At 50.8% G+C, this 24,994-nt stretch overlaps 1 protein-coding gene across 1 annotated transcript in view; it reads right to left on the bottom strand.

The window, feature by feature from the left end:
* The window catches only part of Vwf (von Willebrand factor), a 129,505-nt gene that overhangs the window by 63,225 nt on the left and 41,286 nt on the right, over positions 1-24,994 (bottom strand). Inside the window, exons 11-18 of the mRNA XM_055609420.1 lie at positions 21,898-22,034; positions 21,138-21,276; positions 19,788-19,888; positions 15,311-15,506; positions 14,456-14,671; positions 10,753-10,993; positions 4,711-4,793; positions 2,566-2,726 (exon numbers count right to left, since the gene is read on the bottom strand). Coding sequence (XP_055465395.1) covers positions 2,566-2,726; positions 4,711-4,793; positions 10,753-10,993; positions 14,456-14,671; positions 15,311-15,506; positions 19,788-19,888; positions 21,138-21,276; positions 21,898-22,034 — 1,274 coding nt within the window. The remainder of the gene's footprint in view (positions 1-2,565; positions 2,727-4,710; positions 4,794-10,752; positions 10,994-14,455; positions 14,672-15,310; positions 15,507-19,787; positions 19,889-21,137; positions 21,277-21,897; positions 22,035-24,994) is intronic.

Raw genomic sequence — 24,994 nt, 5'->3', positions numbered from 1 at the left:
AGGTGAGTTTTTAAACTAAAGAAAAAAAGACTTAGTCTGGACTACCTAGTAAGTTCCGGACCAGCCTGGGCTACAAAGTAAAGCCTGTCTCAAAAATGCAAAACAATCAAGAAAAGACTTGGGAAGCCCTGTACCATCACCCATGAACTTACTGTAACAGTGGTCACTATGATGCCACGTGCAGAGCCCCTCAAATGCCTATGGCCTTCTGTCATCTCTAACCTCCCCTCCAAAGCCTTCTGACCCAACCGGATGGGTTAGGAGAGATCTGAGGTGACATGCCACTTACTTGACGACGTGTGGGGACCCAGGACTGGAAGCACCAAATCCCCACCACCGTGATCCTGGCCACTTGTAAAATCATCCCACCCACCTCTGCAAGAAGACCTTGGGAGCAGCTACAAGAGCAGACCATCTGCTGTCTGCGGGTGGAGCAGAACACTGAGCATGCCCGGCCTGGGACACAGGGGCGAAAGAGATGGCCTCCGCCTTGCCTCCAACGTCTTCAAACGAGGTCATCTAGCCTTAGAGGGAACATGGGTGTTCCTTAAAGGAGGAAACGTGGTTTTTAGTTGAGGATAACGGCCATGCAAAGCGAGGTCGGTGCCAGAGCCGACTTGTGATCATGAGAATGCAGAAACCGACTATAATGTCCCGCCTGTCATATGCAAGACTGGGTGGATTCTATACTTTCCTTTCTGTTTGTTTGTTTTGGAGGAATTTCATGGTTGTTTGTTTGTTTGTTTTGGCATGCTGGCCATGAACCCATGGCCTTGCGCTGACTCACATACTGTGGTGGTTTGAATGGGGGAAGCTCATAGGTTCATTGTTTTAATACCTAGTCCTCTGTCGGCTGAGCTATTTGAAAGAATAAGAGGTGTGGCCGTGAAGTGTGTGTGTGCCCTTGGAGGTGGGCTTCAAGCCCACGCCATTCTTAGCTATCTCTTTCTCTCTGCCTCCTGTTTGCAGACAAGGGTGTGAGCCCTCAGGCACTGCTCCAGCACATGCCTGCTGCTGCCACGGTCCCCATGGCAGTCATGGGCTCTAACTCTGGAACTGGAGCCCCGAATAAAGTCTTCTGTGGGTTGTCATGGTCACAGAGTCTCATCACAGCAAAAGAACAGTAACTAAGACACACTCCGACTCCTATCACTGCTTTTGGTTTCTTGTTTTTGGTTTCTTGTTTGGTTTTTGTTGTTGTTGTTGTTTTCAGACAATCCATCCTCACTATATCTAAAAGCATTGGTCTACAACAGACTGGAAATGTAAGGAAACAGATCTTACGCCATCCCGCCAGTGGCCAGGATGAAGAGCTGACTCACACGGTTTCTGAAACTGAGCCTCGGTTATTTACAAACACGACACCCGCAGCATCTATCACAACGCTCTGGAACTTCCCAGCTTCTTGGAGACAAGATCTGTCACTCGGGCTGGCTTTCAACTCTCCATGCACCTGAGGATAACTTACTGCCTCTGCCTACAGGCATGTACCAACACCACCCATTTCATGCTGGGGGTTGAACCCATGGCCTCACGCTCCTAGCAGGCAGAGTACATTTCAGAGGGGGCCTCTGGGATTCACACACAGACTGAATGACTGCACACAAGTGTGCGGCCAGAGGGAGGCGGAGATGCTGGCTCACCCCTGTACCCCATTCCTCTTCGGGTCTCTCTGTGCTCTCAGCAGATCAGCATTCATCAGAAAGTGACTTGCTCCCCGCACCCCCCCCCCCCCCGCAAGTCTTCAGAATGCAGGATCCCTGGGCTCTCCATACCCCCTTGGTGTCATGCCATAGCCCTCGCTTGTCACAGAGAACAGAAAAAGAGACCCGGGTATGAGCTCTGCACCAGCAGAAGCACCCAGGCATGATGTTCCCAGCTCCCTTTGCTTTGTGCCTCGGCCAGGAACACGTGTCGGGCGCTGCAGCCAGCACACTGAGCACACTTCATAAATTACACGGATTTCTCTGCTCTGCTGAATCCGGCCCCAGCTATCTGCACATCAGTCAGCCTCGTAATGAAGCAGTTGTGAAAATAATCCAACCTCTGTGGACAGAAGCATTTGTAAGGGACCTCAGTCACACATGTTTCGGAGAATGCATACCACGGGCTCCTGGATGAGAAAGAAGTGCCTGCCAAAATGTCTGCATCCTAGATATGAGGTCACACTCCCCAGCCAGGATTGAGGGTCTAATGCAAGAGTTGTGGCTCTTAATATTTGATACTACCTAGATGCTTTTCTACACACACTTCACTTAAAGAAGCTTCGACCCAGTTGGACCCGGTGGCGTGTGCCTGTAGTTCTAGCTACTCACAAGGCTGAGGCCAGAGAAGGATTGCTTAAGCAATCCGGGAGTTCAAGACCAGCCTGGGCAACAAAATGAGGCATCATCTCAAAAAGTTGTTTTGTTTTTTTTTTTAATTTTTAACATAAAAATAAATTAAGCAGTTTCGAAGGCTGGCATGACCCTGAAGAAGTCCCTATTTCTTCCTCTCTGTGGTTCCACAGACACCCCTGAAAGGAAACATAGGGGAAGGTTCCTCTTCACCCATGCACTAGCTCACCATGCCTGGGGGACAGAGGCAGCCGGACACGCAGCCTGGGCTCATGCACTCCAGGTCGTAGTTCTGACATGTCTTAGCACACTCCAGCCCTTGAGCCCGTGGGTTGTCAGCAGGACACAGGAACTTGACCATGGGTGGCCGACAGGACAGGCTCCTTTTGCCTTGAGGAAGGGAGAGAGGTGGTGAGCAAAGCCATGGCAGATCATCTTTCTACACCATCTCGTAGCCCCCAGGAGCCATCATCTAAGACCTGACTCTGCGCAGACTACAGTGAGCCCCAGCCTTGACCAGGGTCTCCATGTGAGGCCAGGACAGCGGCTGCATCTATCCTGATGCTTCAGGCCAACCTGGCTGCAGCTCTGCCAACCCCAGCAGATGTCGCCTGACGGCCTCCATCCCTCATCCCTCTTGACTCCGCTCTCCCAGTTTGCACTGAACCAAGGTGCACTGTGGAAGTTTCCAGGCTCAGGCTTGAGAAGACCTAGATGAAGACACTAAAATGGAGCTTGGCAGGACCTAATAGAAACGCTTATGAAATAGTTCCAGGTCCTGGAGGAAAAGGCGGTCAGCCGCCAGGACTCTAAGCGGCTTCCGCTCCAAGGTCAGCCTCTCTGAAAAGACGGTGGCATCACGGCGCGCCTTCACCGACACGCCTCACCCTCCCTCTGCGCTTTTCCGCTGTACCTTTCACGTATTTATTCGCCTCCGATCTGGACATGAAAATCTCGTCGCCCTCCCCCTTCTGTGTCTTGTCTTCAAACGGTACAGCAACTGTTCAGACCCTCAGACTGAAAGCAACTGGCTCAAACTCCCTTAGTGACCTCCTACACACACACACACACACACACACACACACACACAACAAGAAAACTATGCACTTCCTGAAGGCAGGGCTTCTATCTACTTGGTTCACTGAAGGATCACACTTCCTGTCAACCAAAGAACAGCAGCAGCTGACTGGATAATGATGGAAGCAGAGAGTTGAGACATCTTTTATTTTGTTATTTTTTTTAAATGCCCGGCCAGGCATACATAATACCATTTCTCTCACTCTGGGCAAGGGAGGGAGAATCCTCAACCTTACTTTTATATATGAAAGTTTGGGTTAGAAAGCTAAACTTCAACGGAGAAAACGGCTCGGCTCTTCTTAACAGTCGAGGAAGAAACCCAGGAGTTTCTTTCCAGTGACTAGACAAGAAGGTTCTGAGTTGGGATGGGGGCAGGGATGTGAGCTGGGGTGAGGGTTCGTGAAAGGTGGGTCCTTGAGGCAGAGTACGACGGAAGGCGGCAGAAGCGCACAAAGAAGCCGGGTGACGTGGAGGCCACAGTCCAGCGTCACCCAGTCGCCCTCGTGCTCCTGGTCTTGGCCCACCTCTGCGCTGAAAGGGGCTCCAAAACAGTCATAGAGGGACCCAGGCCCCCAATCCAGGGCAAGTTGGAAAGCAAAGGGCCTGAGGGAGGAATCTCAGTTCGAGAGACAGAGGAAGAGGGGGTCCCAGTGGAGGCTGATGAGGAGCCATTTATGTCCTGCCAAGCATGAAACTCCATTCCAGGCTAGCATGGTCCTTCCGGAAGCAAAGCCTCTGTGATCTAGCATGGGAGTCCAGCCCACCCCCATGTGCCACGCCCACCCCGCCCACCGGCCATGCCCTCTCCCTTCTGTACCACACAGTGAGATGGCGCTCCAGCTGTTAGAACGTTCAAATAGGGAGGAACTGACCCAAGCCCCTATTCTTTCAGATTCATCTAACAAGATTCCAGGGTTTCCTCAGCAGCATGTCCACAGGAAACAACAGCCACTGGAGAGGGGCAGGTGCCATTCCTAGCGAGCCCCTCAGCCAACCCCAGCTGCTCACTGCACTCAGACTATCACAGGCGAACAGATCGTGCTGGTTCAGATAATTCAGTGTTCTTCCACACAGCAAAGCGCTTCTTGCCTCACTCACTCACGTGAGTCTGCATGAGCAAAAATATGTCTGAAAGTCACTCACACAAACTAGGAAGTCAAAGAGAGGCTGGGCAGAGCCAGACCCCTGCTTGAACACCTGCGCACATCAGACAATGCAGCCAGCTCTCTCCTCCCACTCACGGAAAAAGAGTCTAGACAGCAGAGAAAAGAAAGCCTTTCAAGGCGACAGTACTCACTGCGGTGAGACAGGGGGCTGCTGAGGACAACGTCTGGCAACAGGCTCCCTGGGGTACAGTGCATGAAGCCATCTTCACAGTAACTGTGGAGAAAACACCCCAGCTTTTGCTCGAGTTTTCTACATCCATTGTCCCTTTCCCCACCACCCACCCACCCTGCTCGCTCTGCTTTTTCCAGCATGGCTTCAGGTCCGTACCTCTGAATCCGAAGTTTGGCTTGCTAAAGTCACCAGTGACCATCAGGCCACCAACTCCCACGGGTCCCTTCAAGCCCTTTTCCTGCGTGATACCCCTTTCAACATCGCCAATACTGATGGCTACTCCATTCTCTTAGAGAATTAAAACAGTCTCCACTGGATTTCCCCACTTCCACCTCAGCCTCAACTATAGCTCGCACCTCCCCTTTCCCCAGACATCCCAAGCTTTTTCTTCCCTACTATGCTGCCATTCACACCCTCATTACAGAACTGATACCATGCACTTCTGGCAAGCCCCCTTTATGCCTCAGACCTGTATATGCAAACTTCTCCTTTATAGTTCCCTTTAATGTCTCAAAGTCACTGCAAACACAGCATGTCTGCACCAGACCCCAGGCCTCTTCCAGGCCTGATCTGTGGACTGGTATCGCCATCCATTGAATCTGGCTCACTCTCAGAACCTAGGGTTCGCCCCAACACTGTCCTCCCCCTCGACATCAGATCCATCACAATCCAGGACTTTGCCTCTGGCATTTTGCTTTCATTCCTGTGTGTCTGTTACTTGGACTTCTTGATCGTGCCCCACCCTTGCCTGAAATCCCTCGGGGGCATCCCTTCCACAGGCTTTCCAGTAAAGAACAACCCCCACGTGATCTGATCCCTGCCTTCCTCCCCTCTTCTCCAGCCTAATGGCCATCTGTGAATCTTATGGTCCATTGCTCTCTTTAAACCCAAAGGCTCTTACACACCATTTCCCCAAAACTGAGGTCACTCCCACCCAACACAAGTAAGTGCATACACAAACACATATACACACGTGAGCATACACACACAGAGACATGAGCACACACACAAACACATACATGTGAGCACATGCGAAGTAATCTTTTTAAGTTTCTACACAGCAAAGAGTTAACAGAGTGATCCCTGCAGAGTGGGAGATAAGCTTTACCAGATACACATCTGACAGGATATATAAAGAACCCCAAAACACTAAACAGTAACTGAACAAACAATCCAAGTAACAAATGGGCAAAGAACATGCAAACAGATCTCAAAAGAGACACAAACATCCAATAAATACATGAAAAACGTTCCGCCTCTTTAGCCACAAGGGAAATGTGAGTTTAAACTACACTGAGAGTCCACCTCACCCCAGTCAGCATGGTAATGCTGGTGAAGCCAGGCAGGTGCCTCATCCCCGTACTCCTGGCACTTGAGAAGCTGAGGCAGGAGGACTGCCATGAACTAGAGGCATTTGGGAGCTACAGACTGAGCTACAAGCCAGCCTGAACTACAAAGTGAGACCCCGTCCCAAAAAGGCCAAAAAGAAAAACAGATGTAGTGAAGATGTGGAGAAAAAAAGAGAGATTACACACTCTCTGACCATTGTGTATTTTACAGTGGTACCAACCCTGCACTAAATCTCTGAAGGATCCAGAGCCAGCATTCCACAGAGATATCTACACAGTGCTTCTCCTAACAGTCAGGTTACGGCATCAGCCTGAGTGTGTCAGTGGATGGACAGGGAAAGAAAATGTAGGGCACATTCATGATGAAGCATATTCAGCCATGACAAAGAATAAATTCATATCTTTTGTGGGGAACTGTGTGTGAAGTGAAGTTATCTTGGGCTCAGAGACACAAGCGGACTGTTTGCTCTCGTGTGTGGAATCTGTAAAGAGGACATGGGAGCAGAAAGGGGACTGTTAGGGAAGAATAGGATTTGATGGGGGGGGGAGAAAGAGAAGTAAAAAGGAGATGTGCATCTTCAAAGTCCAGCATGTGCACACGTGAAAATGTCCCAGCCAGCCTTGGGACTTAGCACAATTAATACACACTAATAAGACACCCTGAGGAACTACAAAACATTGCTTAGGACAAACATTACTGAAGACCTAGTAGCCAACCTCTGCATGTGGATTAGAAGGCACTATCGTAGGGTGACAAGGCTCTAGGCATAGCCTACGGATTAAAAGCATCCCAACCAAACCCCAAGGGCAGTTTCCGAAGAAACAGACACTACAACCAGAATTTACATGGCACTTCAAAGCACCCTGAACAGCAAAACAGTCTTGACAAAAAAAAAAAAAGTTGGAGGAGCCACAGTTTCTGGTTCCAAACCTATTGTGAAGCTATAGTAATTACAACAGTATGGACTGGCAGACAGACAGGTATACAGAGCAGCTAAATAAACAGCTCAGAAGTCAACCGTCGCCTAGACGGTCAATTGAATTTCTACACCAATGCCAAGACATGGAAAGGAATCTATGCAGTGCCGGGAAACTGGAGTTCCATCTGGGAAAGAATGAAGCTGGGCTCCAACCTCACACCACACACAAAACGTGAGCGCCAAATGGATCAAAGATCTAAACATTAATAAAGTCTTAGATGGGATCATCAGGGTAAATATTCATGGCTTGGAACTTGGCACTGATTTCATTGCTATAACATAGGACCATAAGGAATAAATTAAAAGAATAGATAAATTGATTATATCAAAGTTGAAACATTTCCTGCATCAAAAGGCACTAACAACAGAATGGGGGAAAACAGCACAGAATATACAAAGATCTTTAATAACAAAATAAACAAAATACCAAATTCAAAAATGGCTGCAAGATTCAAGTGGACATGTTTTTAAAAATCTAGAAGTAGCCAGTGGGTGCATGAAAAGATATTCAAGATCATCAGTCATTAAAGATTTGCAAATCAAAAGCACAATGAGATACCACATCATACCTAAAAAGAGAACTGTTAGAAAGGGGGATCTGGGGAGATGTCTCCGTGGGCAAAGCACCCTGTAATATAAGCGTAAGGACCTGGATTTGAAGCCCCAGAACCCACATAAAGCCAGACACAGTTAGCACACCTGTAATCCCTATACACCCATGGAGAGATGGGGAGCGGGAAGAAGACGGGAGCTTCCCCAAATGCTAACGGGGCAGCTGGTTTGTCATATGTTAGAAACCACAAGAGGCTATCCTCTAACCTTTACGTATGTTCTGTAACACAGACGTACCTATACTCACACACACACACACACACCACATACAAAGAGAGAAGAGGAGGAGAAGGAGGAAGAGGAGGAAGAGAAGGACAGGAGAAGGAAAATAAGAGGTGATGGGGAAGTTGTAGCAAAATGATTACACTGGTCCATTGCTGGTGGGAATTTCAATGCCGCAGTCTCAGCAAAATAATAGTTTGGTAGTTCTTTAAAAAGCTAAACAGAATTACTATATGAGCCAGCAGCTGCAATCAGGAATACATATCACCCCCAAATCTGAAGCACACACTCAGATGCTTAAACACCAATGTTCATGGCAGCATTATTCACAACAGCAAAGAGGCACAAGCAGCCAAGTGTCCACCAACAGATGAAAGGATAAGCAAAGGGCAGCACGTATATACAGTCATTAAGGAACGAGCTTTAGAATACATGCAGCAACAAGAGTGATCCTTGAAAACATTAACATAGGTGAAATAAGCCAAAAAATTTAAAAAAAAAAAAAAAAAGCCAGACACAAAGGATGGGTGTTAGGGGCCTCCACACTCACATGGGATATCTAGACCAGTCACGTTCATAACTAGTCAAGTGGCTATTACTAGGCTGAGGCGCAATGAGGAGTCCCTATTTAATGGACAGTTTCAGCGACATGAAAGTTCTAGAGATAGGTGAGGACAAGTTGGTCACACAATTTGTAAATGTACTCAATGCTGCTGTTATACCTGAGGGAATCAAATGGCAATTTTCAGGGTTCTTTTTTTTTCCCTATTGGTCTGTATGTGCATGCAAATTTTGCATGTATGTAAACACACATGTGTGGCTGCATGTGCACATGTGAGTGCATGTGTGGAGGCCCGAGGGTGAAGTCGGGATCATTCTTGATTGCTTTCCTTATTCACTGAGACGGCCTTTCTCCGTCTAGAGCTCTCCAGCCTGGCTGGTTTTTCTAGCTAATCGCATCCAGATATCCCCTGTCTCTGACTTCTGAGCTGTAATTATAGATCATGTCTATTCAGAATTTACACGGATTCTGGTGATCCCAACCCCAGTCCTTAGACTCGCACAGCAAGCACGTCAATTGCTGAACCGTCTACCCAGTCCATCATTTTACATCTTTCTTATCACAATAAAAAAAAAAATGGCAATGGAAGAAGCAAGCCCTACTTTCCCAATAGTGTTGTTTTACGACCACGGAGGGAAACTCTTGAAAAGCATTGCCAAGCAAACCTTTGACAGGGCTAAGACCAAAAAGATCCAGCCAACAGCGGGTGTTGTGCCTTCTGTGCACCTGGGATCTACATCCACACAATCAAGCAATTATGGATGGAAGATATCCAAAAGAAAAGGAATTGTGTCAGCGCTGAACATGGCAGCCCTTGTTCCCTGGACTGCCTAAGCAGAGCCTTGGGACAAGAAAATTCACAGACTTTGTCACTGTAGGTGCCGAGCGCCATCTAGAGATGACTTATGTTCACAGGAGGATGTATGCAGACCTTAAAACAGGTGTGGTGCTCTTTCAGATGAAAGATTCAGGCATCCATGGTTTTTGGTACGGCCACGAAGGAACTGTTCTTCCTTCCACTTAGGTGACATTGTACTTCCTGGTTCTGCCCTTTCCATCCTTGCCCTGTCTTCCAGGATCCTCTCCTCCTCCCTCCGACTGGTCCCCACACTCTGGATTCAGTCCTCTCCTGTGCTCTGGGCCAGGCTTCCTAGTGACTTCCATTAACCTCGGAGCTACAGGAGTTCTCAAATTCCAACCCCCAAAAGTTAAGCTATTAGGTTCATCCATTCATCCAGACATCTTCTTGGAACCTCTGCACTTCCAAGGAGCCCTCTTCCCATGTGGCATCACCACCCTGGAGGCGGCCAGGGTCAGAGTCCTGAGCACCTGCAGTGCCTCCTCCTGCCCTCCAACATCTGCTGGTAAAGTCACATCTCCAGAGCCTCTAGCTTCAGGCCCTGCTCTCCAATCCCCGGTGGCTTGGTCCAGTCTTCAGGTCAGTGTTGTCAGCATTTCTACCACACCCTCCAGAACCCACTCCCTGGAGCTACACTTTCTCTTCTTCACTTCCTGTTCAAAACTCCTCCACGGGCCTTGTGCCTACTGCAGAAGAATCAGTCCTCCTGTGCAGTGTACCAGTTCCTGACCCTAACTCCATCCTCCCTGCAGAAGAGCTGGAGGAAGATCTAACAGACACATCATCTGTAGACAGGAATGGGTTAGCCTCAAAGGACTGGATGTTATTGGGAGAAAGAGTGGTTAAAAGGTGAAGCCACTTCATGTACCACCGCCTATGTCTCACACATGCTCATGAGACCCTCTCCAGAGGCAGCACCTTTCAAGAGCCTGGACCTTTCATTCAGCCTCCAGAACCAGAATCCAAAAGATACGTCTTACTCTATAAAAGATCAAATCTCCAGTATCCGGTTAGCAACTCAAAACACACTAACAGAAGGTGAGGCTGCTATGCCATAATTTTCTTACTCAAGTGCCTGTATACATTAGAAAGAATCTGAGAAGAGGGGACAGTGGGCGCCTCCATTTTCCATTCTAGAAAAGAGAAAGGTGGGCCTAGCACAGGAGAGTGGGCAGCAAAGCTCAAGCATTCCCACTGTTGGCGCAGAGATGTCACTGCTTACATCGCATAGACACGGAAGGCCTGAGAGGACTCCCAGCTCTGCTTCCGCCTTGGTATGCGAGTCTGGAAAAGCCAGTTCCCTCTGAGGCCTCAGTTTACCCATCCTTAAAAAAGGGGGTTTGAAGAACCATTTTCCTGTCCAGGTCTGCCCTCCCAGGCATTCAGGCTCACAGCCTGGCCGTCTGTCCGAGCTTACCACATGGTATGACGGTCTGAGAAGATGTCTGCAGGCTGGAAGAGCTCACCATCGTAGTAACAGGGGCACTGGGCCTTGGGCACGCAGTCCCCTCGTTCATCCTGGTAGAGCCCTGGGGGGCAGAAGCAACCCTCAAGACAGACTTCGCTGCACTCTTCATCCGGGTAGGAGAGGGAGCGGCAGGTCAGATTGCAGGCATTGCCACACTGCAGGAACACCTGGCCCCGGGGGCAGTCCAGAGCTGGAGACAGGAGACAGAGGGAGGCCATCAGCTACGGAGTCACACCTCGCGGCTGGGACCACCGCCACATCCAAACGGCCTCAACCAGCCCTTCCCACTCTGAGCAAAAGTGTATCTTCAGGCATGAAAATATACATGGAAAGAAATCAGGGATGCACACATTTTTCTCTCTTTCCTAGTATGAAGGAGGCTTTCCTTGCCTCTGAGTTCTCCGAGTCCAGAACACTGAAGCCCTGGTGTATTTAAACATCTAGAAGAACTGGGAGTGATGGGCAGGAGCATCTCCATGGTGATAAGGACAATGATGGCTACCTCCGAGCACCTGTTGCTCCGCTCCTCAAGAGTTAGCTCCTGCCACCTCCCTTCCTCTGCTCTTACCCGTAGAAGCCAACACTTGAGCTAAATGGCTTAAGGATCTGGCTTCTCTGGGATCAGAACTGAGATCTGAGCCCAGCTCTCTATCTCCCTAAAGCTCATGTTCTTACCCATCACACTTCAAGAAGGGAACGGTCCCTTTCAGGATGTACACATTACAAGCCTACCCCCAGCAAAATGAGCAGCCTCCATCAGCTCACAGCCCTCACCCCAACCACACACACACACACACACACACACACACACACACACACACACACACACATACACATACACACACACTGGGGCTTTCAAACAGAAATGAGAAATAATGTACGGCTATGTGGAACAAGAGCATGGGCTCTGGATCCCGTGTCCCCAGGTTCAAATCCCAGCTCCACCACTAGCTAGCATGGAACTCTGAGCACCATCCTCAGCGGAATGACCCTCAGGGTCTTTTTGGAGGTTAGGTGAGCCAACAGGTCACAGGTGTTCGCTGCCATTGTCACCCAGTTTAGCAGGCTCAAGCTGGGAGAGGTATTCCAGAGAAAGATCTCAGCCTCAGAGGGCCTAACCCTCCCTTCCTGAACTGTGGCCAACGTGTTTCTCAGACAACCTGTTGTCTAATAAACACACTGTGATGATGAAAGTCTTTAGTGGAAGGGTAAGAAGAACAGGGAGGTGAGGGGAGCTCCTTACTCTTGCCCATGGGCTGCTGCTCGGGAAATGAGAGCTGGGCTCTGGGCTCAGTCTCCCCAAGAGCAACTGAGCCTTCTTTCCTGGTGATACTCCCTTTCTCTAGCAGATTCTCCACAGACAGAACATTCCATAGAAGCCATAAGAGTCACCCCTGGCTATGAACTTCTGAAGAGACCCTCTCCACTTCAGGTTTGCATCTGAAGCCAGCAGCAGATCCCCTAATCACATGAGACACTGACTTGCTTTCCTCTGGAGGAGAGGAGAGGCTGGGACCCTGGATGAATGTATGGAGTGAAGGCAGGGTGACTCTGGGCAAGCTAGCCCACAAAGGCAGCAGCTCCTTTCAATCCACCCCATGTGCAAAGGCAAGGGTACTTTCCATCCAATAAAGAGCCACTGGAGTCAGGAGCACCCCTCTCCTCCGGCAGAGTGTCTTTGGAACTGGCACTGAGTTTCTCCTCGAGCCTTCTTCCCAGAAAGAAACCAGGCACACCTCAGTTTGGCTGAGAAGTATGTATGTGCCAGGGCCAGGCAAGGCTCAGGAATGTAGATGAAAAGACTTGGTCCTTGCCTTCTGGGAGCCTAGGGTCCTATCTTCCCAAAGGAAGCAGCCATTTTACAAGGACAAAATTGTGTATGCTGTTCCTGAGTCTCTTTTGGACATTACACAGAGCAGTGGCATGGCATATTCTTGTCCCTTGATTGCCCCCAATAACATGCTTCTGAGTGGAGGCAATGGTTTGGGAGCTCTTTCCATCTCTAGAGAAAGAAGAAAGAGGTCCAGGAGACAGTAAGCCTGGGCTCCCCTCTAAGAGGAAAAAGGTAGAGGCCAGAACACAGGGATCTGGTCCACTCTCCTTGGCCTCAGAGAAAGAAGCCAAGGCCACCAGTCACATAACGCACAGAGACAACTTCCTCTTGTCCTTGAACCCCTCCTTTCTGCCAGCCAGCACTTGCAGCTATGTCAGAAAGGCTCAGGGGTCAGAACTTCTTAACTGAATCACTCCTGTTACTACAGGGCCAGGTCAGCTCACTGACCATGTTCTCTTCTGTGGAGATAAGGAACAACTGCTCCTAAGAGAGGAAGGAATGTTGCCAAGGGCTCTTGACCTTCAGGGAGAATGTCCCCCGTTAGCACAGCCTTCTGATACCATCGCATGGCATACAGCTAGTGCAGAATTCCTAACACTGGTGGGTAACAATGGCATATTCATAAACAGCACACCACTGACTAGTTGGGTCCCCAGGTGCTAGAAAGCAGACACTAAGAAGGAAACATGTTCATAGTCACTAAGTGAAGGGCATGGGGTCACAGAGCTGCTAAACCACAGGTGAACTTTCAGAAACCATTGCGGGATAGAGGGAAGAGATGGGCACAGGGTGTCCCCTTCACGCCATCTTTCACCATCCATCCCTTTTTGGAGGAGACTGCTTAGACTCCAAGCACAAGCTGTTGAGACACCAAGGCTGACACATGTACGCCTCTTCAAATGCATAATGTTATTCCCCCACACACACTTTTCCTAACTACTATATGTTTCCCTGCTTCTACTGGGAAGGCCATTGCAATCTCTGAACCCGCCTACCTCACCCTAAAAGTCAGGTTCCGCCTTCCTTGCTCTCCCAGACCATCTGCCTCACACTCCTCCTCTGCTACTGCCACAAAAGCACCTTTATAAAACTTCGGTCAAGAACACCTCCCCAGAGCGGCCTTCTCTGTTGTCCCTACCCTTCATCCTTTCACTCAGTGTGATCGGTGGGCACCTCCGAGGGAGGTCTCAAAAGGAGGCTATTCCATCTCCTAATTGTTCGAGTCTGGTCACTAACCAACTGTCCCCAGAAGGGAAAACAACAAAGCAGCTAGCAGGGTCTGACTGCCCAGGGACCACAGTCCAGGAACAGAGGCCAGCTCTGATGGCAGGAACCTACCACAGCAGAGAACAGATGCAAAGCCAACTAGAACAATGGCATTATTCAACGTTACATAACTTTATACGGTGCCAAAAACGTGGGCCAGGTCCCACGGATGTGTTTCCTGAAATTATCAACAAAGGATTCCTGCGTTCCAAACTCGCTCCACGGCTTGCCCATACAAGGAATAAACACTAGGTGGCAGCAGTTACAGGTAATCTCAGCTAGACCCAGGCTCACTGCAAGGTTCCACCGATTCTGATAACAGGTTCCAACTTACTTTTACGGTAGGAACCCACCCCACCACAGGCCAGTAGCAGAAGGCAGGAGAAATGGCTGCAAACGAGCCACAGGCCCAGGTTTGTCGCTGGGGCCTGTTACCAAATGAAATAATTCAAAGGAAGTACCTTAGGAAAGGGCAGGTGGACCCAGCCCCGCAAGGTGTCAAGAGTTTGGGTCTGTTGTCTGGAGGAGGTTAAGTGGTTATGGGGCTCTCACCGCAGAAGTCTGGCTCCCGCCACGCGATGTGCACGCCTTTTCCGGCACACGCGGCAGCGTAGTTGGCCACTGCGCTACACAGGCATTCCCGGCCGTCGGAACAGGAGCAAACATCATAGCGGCAGTTCTGCAGGTAGGGCAGAGGGCTGACTGTGCGGTGGCAGGCCTCGAACTTGGAAGAAGTCAGGAGCGCGCATGCCTCCTCCGCAAACCCGGCTGAGAGAGACAGAGAGAGAAGAGACAGGGCAGAATAAGAGAGGACCCTGCCATGGGCCTGGGGCCAGCCACAGGGGAATCTCACACCCATACCCCCACCCCCACTTCTCCACCCCACCTCCATCCCCACCCAGGAGCAGAACCCAGCTCTCTTTTCTGTCAACAGTTGTTGCAAAAACAAATCTATCTGGCTTTGCCTTCTGTAGCCAATTTACTGCCCTGTGTTTGACTCAGTTTACAAGTAAAACTGCGTTTCCCAAACCCCCACTGACTGTAGGCAGAGTGGGAGAAGCTAATGAGGGCAGAGCTGGTTGCAGCCCTGTGTCTGCACCGGGCCCCTGCAGCGCATCTTTTGCACAATAATTCAACTCTGACCTCCCGCCCCACTGCTGGTCTAGACTGGGACCTTTCCCAGGCCAGAAACGACACAATATTCTTCTCTCTCTCTCTCTCTCTCTCTCTCTCTCATTTCCTCCATGGAGGGTGTTCAATAAACAAACTTTGGAAAGGAAATGAGCCAGATGTAGGTATCAGGTGCCAACGGTCAAAATCTGGATCAATTGCTCTGTCTCCCTCTCCCCCAGAGTATGCTGTCCCCCCTGAATGCCTGGAACATGGGAGACCCCAGGGCTCAAATACTCAAGCGTGGGTTCAGGCTGCAGGGGTCACTGTGTTGTCTGTGCAGGTCCGGACAGTCCCCTTGAAGCTTCCAGGCGTTTCCAAAGTCCACCACCAGGGGCTCCACCAGGCCCGCCGGAGTGAGGAAGTCATCTCCCTTGTTGCCATTATAATTCCCACACAAGCCACAGGTCTTCCCAGAATAGATTGGGGACAACTGTAAGAAGAAGCCAGGCTGTAGAGCAGCTGTCTCCCAGTGCAGCGGTGGTTTCACTTAGCTAATGAGGTCATTAAAATAATATTAAAAAAAAAAACTCTCCAGGTAAAAAAATAAATATCGACGACAACTAAGCTCTGCAAACAAGAGGGAAACCGCAAACTATATAGTGCATGATACCAGCTCCGTCCTTGCTCTTCTGACATCAATCAGAGAAGAGTCAGCCAGGGGGGGTTTAAGATTTATTTAGTCACTTTAGTAGGCTCAGTAGAAGCCTGGAGAGGAAAAGGGACTTGCTTAAGGTCCCAGAGACAGTGGCAGGGCTGGGAAGAGCAAGCAGGTTGAATCTACCAGACCCATATGCTCCCAATATCCATGTCTATCAGCAGACACAGTCAAAGCAACGATGGGATGAAGTATAAACTGTTCACTGAACAGGTATTGGTCACAACTGGGCATGGCAGCCAAGCTGGGTGCAGCCCAAGGCCCCAGGAGCATGTGCCTGGCATCCAGAAGAGATACCTGTCTTCTAAACTCCTGCTGAGGACACAGGGGAGGAAGCGGGGCTCACACTCCAGCCCCATCACTCACTCTCATCAGACCTCAGGGCCGAGCCAGAGTACACATTCAGACCAAGCAATGGAGTGAAGGCAGCCCTTCTCCAGAACAGCTGGGACACTGCCGGATTCAACAGTGCAGAAGAGGTAGAAGACCCAAGGGTCCAACTCTAGCTCTGTGGGTAATTGATGAAACCAGGTGACACCCCTCCTACCCCTATATTCCAAAGCCTTGTGGGTTAGGCCTGGACCCCTGGAGTCATCTCTGGGAGCCCCTTCCAGTTCCCAGGTGTGACTTAGTGTAAGGAAGGTTCCGGAGCCACAGACTTGAATGTAAGTAAGAAAGGTGGGCAGGGTGGAGCGTCCTCGTCTGTTTTACAAATGCCAAGCGTCACATACACTAGGCACTGAGGTCTTGCCTGACTTCCCTGCTTAAAACCAAACCGCCCTGACCCCTCCTGCCCCACCCATACTTTATTTCTCTCCTCAGGCTCTATTATAACATGCGATAAAATAGCCTTGTTTGCTTTATTATCTGCCTCTCTCAGAATTTAAACTAAATGAGGCAAGCATTTTGCCTGCTCTGTCTCACTGTTGTACCTTCATCATCTAAAACAGGATGGTGTCTATCTCCTATTCAGGTTACTGTGACAAAATGCCATAGACTGGTAGGGTTATCAACAAGAGAAACTGCACCATCGGAAGGTTAGGAAAGCTAGGAACTCAAGGTCAAACACCAGCAGATGCAGTGACTGGCAGGGGCATCTTGCTACATGGCTCATGGCAGAGGGGCTGGCTGGCTCCCTGGAGCTCCTTTAGAAAGCCATTAATCACATTCATAAGGTTGTACCCTCCCTGCCCAGAGGCCCTGCCTCCCAGCACCTTTCCCTTGAGGGAGAGGGTTACAACACAGGAAGTTCGCTGGGACTCCCTAATATTTGACAAATTGAATGAATAGGTTGGATGAATAAAATAAATAAATAAATAAATGACCACGCAATGGGTTTTCTCCCGGTGCCAGATAAAACATGGCACAGACTGTCAAGGCCACGTGAGCAATGTGGCAACAAGTGACACGCCTTCATCCTGCCCCTCCCACTTCTCAGCATCTTTCTCTCCTTCCATTCTTAGATGCATCAGGTACCCTCAGACTCCCCAAAGTCCCCCTTGCCTCTCCCACCTGCCTTCCATTACTACTATCCCCCACTCGGAACGTGCCCCCCCCCCATGTCCTCTTGGCCTGTCTCAGGGGACAGCACGGTCACGGGCTGGAAGAGAGGGTGTTCCCAGGGACACAGCCCCTACAGTGTCTGAGCTCAGGACACTTTGAGAAGACACTATTTGAAACAGGCCTCTGCTCTGTGACAGTTCTGGCGCACTGGGAACAGTCCCGGGTCCTCTTCCATAGGACTCTGCTGAGGCTGAACTTGGCCTGCGTGGTAGCCATCTAAGCTTATTTACCTGAACTGGTTGACCATTTCCCCACTACCTGGGGTCAAGGCATGAACAGCACACACAAGTGCAAAGAGGATAAGGGCCCCTGAGCACCTTGCAGCCCAGTCTGCCTGCCTCCAGCCAGCTCCTCCCCAAGCCCCAGGAGTCATTTCAAATGTCCCCCATGTCTTCCTGCTCCTCATAAACGCACTTTTGTATAGTAAAACCAACAAACAGTAGGATACTCCCGTGAGCCTCGAGGTCACCTGACCTCGTCCCGAGGCTTTGTCGTATTTTCTTCTCTTCTTCCTAGCTAAACGGATCAATCCCCAAAGAGAACCCTACAGCCCATTTACACAGACGAGAGTCTAGCTTTCCTCTCTTGAGAGAGACAAAGAACACAACAACCTGAGGTAAAGGCAGGCAGCTGCCCAGGACAGGAAGTGCCAGGGTAGAAACCACACAGGGCCAACGCACCCACCCTGCACCATGGTGGATGCTGGGAAGGTAGAATGCCCCCGGAAGCACTTCCTGGAGCCCTGGTGAGCAGAACCAGAAGCCCAAAGTCTTTAACCAACTGACACTGACACCACCCCTGCCCCTCAAGTCACCTTGGTTCTAACAGAGTCCTCCCTTTATTATCTAACTAGAAATGGGCCTGCAAGAGGCTTTCCCGGCTCTTCCTGCTCCCTGCTCTATGCTTGCTGATAGGTTTTCCAAAAGAAAAACAGAGTTTGTTTGGACCTTTCATGGAGGCTCTAAAATGGTAGAATGAGCACAGCCACATGGAAATGAAGGAACAACATCTCGCAGGAGCTTGCAATACCCCCCACGGAGTTACACCAAGGACTTTGGAGAGCAGGGACCCCAAGGTGTAGGGCAAGCTCCCTAGGCAGCCTAGGTCTGACCGAGGATGCTGTTTCTCAAAATGTAGTCTCTTAGGACCCATGAGGAACTTTGGGATTGAATATTTTCAAAGTTGCCTGATTTGGTTCTTGTCTGTCCCTTCCCATTGTCTTCCAAGTACACACTGGAATTTTCCAAAGGCCCTGTGATGTGAACTATGTAGTGGATTGATTGCAGAAGGAGGTACGAGAACCCAGCTGTCTTCTATTAAGTGAATCGTTAAAGAGATTTGCAGCCCTGTGCAGCCACGGCGTTCCTCTTACTGCCTGGTGCTGTTTCCTGGTCCCCGACGAGCTTATTTTTCCAAAAGAAAGTACTTACAAATGTCTGATAGGTAACAAGGGTTAGTATTATGTTGTAAGTGAGTTAATACGTGTTTCAATGCCTCTGGTTTAAGTGTTTGGGATTTTTTTTGGGGGGGTTTTAGTGTTTGGGATTTTGATTTTTTGTTTGTTTGTTTGGGATCTTGCTATAGAACTCAGGTTAGCTGAATGTCACTATGTAGCCCAGGCTGGCCTCCTGTCTATGTCTCATCCTCCTCAGCGCTGGGACGGGCCACTTTGTTCCGCTTTGATTTGACCATTAACCTGGCAAGTACCGGTAGGCTATAATCTCCTAAAGATCTCAGGGACCCTCCTCGGTCATTTTTAAGAATATGACGGCACCCTGAGACCAGACAGTGAGTACCACGGTCTAATAGAAGGACCCTCGCTGTAGAATGAAGCCTCGCTCTGTTGTGACTGGGTCGGGGCTGCTGGTGGCTCTTGGTGTCTCCTGGCTTGTCTCTCTCATGAAATAGCACTCGTGAGAGCAATTCCTGGTCCACTCACCTGCCAGGGCCTCTGCAAGCCCAGCAGGAAACCCAGTGAAATGTCCGATCTGACTAGAAAAGCCACCCAGAGGACACGGGCCACACACGCACTGGCCTGGTGGCTCAGTAAGGAATGTGGGAAATACTCCACATTCTCCAGATGCCATATGGGAGGGCACTGGGTCTGAGATGGGTACCCCAATCTGGTTCTTCCCTTGCTGCTCCCCCACAGTGACTTTCCAGGGACACCCCTTGATTCAAGGCCTCGCTGTAGCCGGGGACACTGGCCAGCCATTCTGCCTTGCTGCTGGTCCTACAGGGGACTGTCAGCCGTTCTGGAGGTCAGCCCAGAACCCAAGCACCAGAGGGAGAACCCAGGACCAACAGGGAGCAACCAGAAAACAGACATCAGCTTCTTCCACACAGAAAGGCCTGTTCCCTGGTCTGGGGGTGTACGATGTGAGGAGAAAGAAATTCTTCTCCTACCACACAAAGCCACTTTGCCCAGAGAGCACAAGGGGTACTTTGTGAGGGTCAGGCTCCAAAGAGGCTGGAGCTTGGAAATGGCCCCACCTTAACCAGTAGCCGCCCGCGCCCATCCCAGTCCATCTGCAGGTCCTCCCCGTAGCTGAGGCGTACAGAAGCCATCACCACGTGCTGGATGCGGAGGTCACCTGGAAGCCAGAAGGACAGGGTGACGGGTGTGTTGTGGGTTTGTGATGCCTCAAAGTATTATGGCAATAACAAGCAAGGAGTAAAAAGCAGATAGGTGTCCATGAGGCTAGGGTTGGGGTGGGGGTGGGGATGGGGCAGCTATCTGGAGGAATGGTAAACTGGTGGACAGAGGCAAATAAATTCCCAAAGGAGCCGCTGGTCTACCATGACCTGTAATTCCCTTTATAGACATAAGGGGGCAGCAGAAGCTCCTGCATCCTAACTTCAGGCTCAAGCCTGGGGCTGGGGGAATACTCTGCCTTTGTCAACTAGGGTCGCCTGGGAGGAGGGAAACTCAGTTAAGAGAAGGCTGCCGTTGGCCTGGAGGCATGTCTGTGATATTCTCCTGATTGTCGATTGATGTGAAAGGGGCAGTGCTGCCACTGAGCAGGTGGCCCTGGGAGGCATAAGAAAAGTCACTGAACATGAGCCTGGGGAACAAGCCAGCGGGCAGCCTTCTCCCACGTCGGTTCCCGCCTTGACTGCCCTCCGTGATAAACTATGAGGTGGAAGTGTCCGATGAAATAAACCCTTTCCTCCCAAGTTGGATTGGATCCATCACAGCCACAGAGGGTGCCTATGACATCCACTAAGCCTGGTCCTTGAGCATGCTTGGGCCCCTGCTGGCTTCCAGGCTGGATTACAGCCCTCTTGGCTAACCAACGCCGTCGCGCGCAAAGCTCAGTGTGGCAAAGTCTGCTGCTGCTGCGGACAGGTGGAGATGTGAGAGACGCTTATGCCTTGCCCTGGAGGAATCCATCAGCTCCCTGGGAGCCACACTTAGCAGAAACACATGTGAATACACAGTGTGCTCCCTCGCCAGGTCTTTCCACTGTGTGCCAGGCTAGGGCGATGGGCTACAGGAGACCCAGGAGTCATGAGGAGAGAGATGGGAGAGCTGCTTTGGAGATGAGTCATTTGTTGCGACCTGGGTGAAGACCTGGGACAAGAGGGTTTTTCTCACAAGGTGCTTGGCTAGAGTAGCATCCTTCGAGCTGACCATTTGACAGTCGCCCCTGACCTCTCAGCTGGGTCAACCTCTACTTCCGAAAGCCCCCTTGGCTTGCAGAGATGGGGCACCCAGGACACCTCCCCACCCTCCCCCACCAAATCTTCATCAGGTTCCCAGGAAAGAAGTGGGTGCCCTCAGTGGGCAGGGACGTATGTTAGGAAGATGACACAGTATGGAGGGTGAGGGCATGAGCTCACCTTGCAGGAAGGGAATCTGAACATCCTGGCCATCAATGGCCACTCCCCCTCCGTGCTTCAGCTTCACGAGGCTGTTGTGCAGGTCAGACAGCCGCACGCTGACTGAGCGGGTGCAGACGGCGTCAGGGTCATCGGCGCACTGACAAGCGGAGACACAGAGTGACCTTACCACGGCCCCTACCAGCGCAGGGCCCAGCCTCAGCTCTAGAGTGTGCGGACCTCCTTAAACAGATGCGCACTTCCATCCTCACAGATGCCGTGAGTGTGGGGAGCCCAGAATGTGTGCAAGAAGGTCCTAAGCCCATGCCTGACCGCAGCCTTTCCCGTCCTTGCATGGGCTTTTAAACAATGAACCTTAAGCGCAATGCTCCTCTTTTTCCTTCTGCCTATTAACCCGATCAGGGCCGTCCCCGAGGATAGAAGTCCTACAGATGTCCCATCCTCCTTTCATTACCTGGAGAGTACATGCCTATACCATGGCACTCAGAAAGGAGAGGACCCATCCCAATCCCAGCCCTCAGTTTCAAAGAGCAGAGAGTTAGGAAGCCACAGACTAGACCCAAGGGGGTGACGCTCCTGGGTGACAAGGCAGCCACCTCCCAGTGGCTAAGATGGGACAGGCAGGCTGGGTTTGCATGAGGCCACTGAAGACCGGAGGAAGGGCTCCCCCCTGAGCACTGGCAGGTGCTCAAGCCTCCAGATGCTGCCTTCCCACCATGAGGCTCCTCGGCCTCCTCACGGGTAGCCTGGCCATGCTCACCTGCACAGTCTCTATGATGATGGAGAAAGAGTGGTCTTGGCAGTCCTGGGCCAGCAGGTACTGGCAGATCCCACTGAATGTGAAGTATCTGTTGTCGAAGCTCTTGAAGTGGGATTGGCCTGTGACAAGACACTCTCCTGGAAAGACCCAGAAGAAGAGGTGAGGGGGGAAGGCTCTAAGTTGGCAAGGCTGGGTACACATAAAAACAGAGTGCCCCTCTCCCAACGCTCCTGGGTGCCCTTTTACCCCATGACAATCAGACCTGAGTGCAGGCCAGGGACTGTAAGTCAGTTGGTTTCCACTCCCAAACCACAAGATGTCAGCTCTGGTCCACGACCCCTTACATAAGTGGGGCAACTAAGGAAGATGACTGCAAAGCTGACTTCAGCCTATGTTCAGGAACTGGAAACTTCCGGTCCTGAGCTCCTGCCCCTCACTTCTTGCCCAAAGCATGCTCCATGCCCCCCCCAACTCCCATGCTCAGGGCCAGGCCAACTGCAAAAGGCGTGGAAGCCTGCGTAGAGCTCCGCTCGGAAAGGACAGCGGAGGGTACCTAGAAGCATAGCTCTCACTGACCCTGCATGTGGAGGGGCCTGGGGACAGCCTCACACCAGGGGAGCCATGAAGGAGATGAGAGAAAGAGAGAGCCTGACTCAGTGTCAATCCAAGACTATCCCTGCCCCTAACCTAGCCAACACAGAAACCTGTTCAGGGCCGGGGGAAGGAGGGGCGAGCTATCTGTACATGGCGTGGCCAGGCAGCACTGAGCTTCGGAAGGCCAGCTCCCAACCCACTTTGATACATTTGTAGATGGAGACTCTATACACACTCCTCCTACACAACCCTGCCTTTGCCACTCCATTTTCCAAGGGTCCTACTGAAGAGGCCCTGCCAATGTCTCTACCCAGCCTGGGGAATCTCCATCCTCAAAGCCTGCAAAGTGGCTGAAACAGGCACCGTGCTCTTTTGCCAATTGCTAGCTGCGTGTTTGTGTCACCCTCTCTAATCTTCTCTGCCATTACTCTGTAAAACGCATGTTCCATGAAGGAGGAGCCTCGTGCCACCCACTACCCCACAGAGCCAAGGGTTAGGTTCTCCTCAGCAGAGCCCATGCCTGGAAGCTTCCCTGAGAAGGTCCCACAGCTCCACTTGGGCCCACATCCAGGGCTGATGCTGGGTCCAAACAGCCTGAGGTCCTGAAAGGCCACGGGGTGATTCCTGCTGTCCACAGGAGAAAGGAAACAGGGGCCCCCTCCCCTACCACCTGCCACCTCATTGGTGTTCTCAGTAACAGGTGGTGCTGGGCCAGGCTAAGTGCACAGCTTTGAATCCAGGTGAGGCTCTGCCTTGGGAACATTTGAAAGTTGGGTAAGGACACGCACCCCCTGGGGACCAACAAGTATCTATCTGGTCCCCAAGGCAACTGCTCCCTTCCAGGATGGTAGGGCAGCCAGTGAACAAAACCAGTCTGATGAACTTGAAAGAAATAGGGAGATCCCAGCTCAGTCCTATCATACCTCCTCCCACACCATGTCCTGCAAGAGGGCAAGGGTGGTATGAGTGCTGGTGGAAAGCTAAGCAGCCACACCATGGGGCCAAGGGTCACCCCAAGCCATTGTGAATGTCCTGGAATCCAGCAATGTCACAGGAAGACCTTTTTAAAATGTGTATTCTTCTAAAGTCACGTAGTCGCTTATGTCACACGCCTTGACCTGGCTGCAGTGAAATGGGTGGGACTCTTCCCCCAGACATCTCCATTCTCCCAAGGACACTCTTATCTGAGTGTGAAACTGGACTTCCACCTCTCTCTGACAATGCCCAGGGAGAGAAGGGTCAATGAGAACGCACCGAAGCTATTTGAAAGCAAAACGTTCGTTCGGGCCTAGAATCTAATCCTCCGATCTGGTTTCCTGCTCGGTCCCTGCTGACTTCTGTCTCGGCAATCAGAAGTCTAAATATTATGCGTGGCTTATCTCCTAGGTACAATTAAAGGACCATGCTGCAAACACAGGAAACCTGGGGAAATGGATGGGTGAGCTGCCGGGTAGTAGCTGGCAGAGAGAACTAGAACATCCAAACAATGGGCCACATGGCCATACTCAACGCTCCTCCGCCCAAAACAGGACAGCTAGGTTATTCGTTCACAGGCCAGGCAGTAAAGGGCAGCCACTAGACGAGAGACGAACAAATGAATGAAAAGGGATTCTTAAAGGAGCATGCAAAGTAGAGGCTTCTAATGTTAAAGCAAGAGCCCCCCTCATTTAGAAGAAGGGAGAAGAGGGGGAGAGGGAGGAAGTAGAGCAGGAGGAGAAAAGGAGGAGGCAGGAGAGGATGAGAAAGAGGAGCAGGAGTTCTCTCATCTAATAAACCCTCTTTTTCTTACAAACAAACCCTCTGGTGTTCAGCTAGTAGCCCCAGATAACCATGCCCTGCTTGGATATTGGCCTTAACTTTTTCCCACAGCCATCCCTGCAGAAATGTCAACCCACGGGCCTCCAGCAAGGTAAAACAGACTTCCTCTAGACACCAGGCTCCTCCGAGCTAGGCTTTAACTCGGTAATGTAATCCTGACCAAAAATATGTGATGATCTCCGGGAGTCACCTCCCGGCTCGTGGTGGTCACTGTCATTCCCAGCTACCACGGGGCTTGAGGACAATGCGGAGCCTCGGTGGAAGAAAGCCTTGCTATGAAACACGATTGTTTCCTTGACTGGCCTCCAGAGATCTCTGCGTGGGTGTGGGCAGGCTGCTGGACACTCCAAGACCTTGGGTGGGAGGGGTCAGAATCCTAGGAATGTCCATGCACCTCAAAGCACACTCTCCGGGAGGAGAAGTTTCTAGCTACCTGTTAGCCACGGTGTGTGTTTGGGGTGGGTATCATTCCTCCTGAAGGCTTCAAAGCAGACTGGCCTTGAATCTCAGGATGAAATCACAGGGCTAGTTTATAATCCATCAAATGATCCTGATCAGGGTCCAGGGTGTCTCTGTCCATTGGCAGAGCACTTGTATAGCCTGCACAAGTCTCTGGTACCATCCCCCAGGACCACAGAAATGAATGAATGAATGAATGAATGAATGAATGAATGAATGAATGAAT

Source organism: Psammomys obesus, unplaced genomic scaffold (genome assembly GCF_907164565.1).
Source record: "Psammomys obesus unplaced genomic scaffold, mPsaObe1.curated_primary_1811, whole genome shotgun sequence".
NCBI lineage: Eukaryota > Metazoa > Chordata > Mammalia > Rodentia > Muridae > Psammomys > Psammomys obesus.
This window is presented reverse-complemented; position numbering and strand designations above follow the sequence as displayed.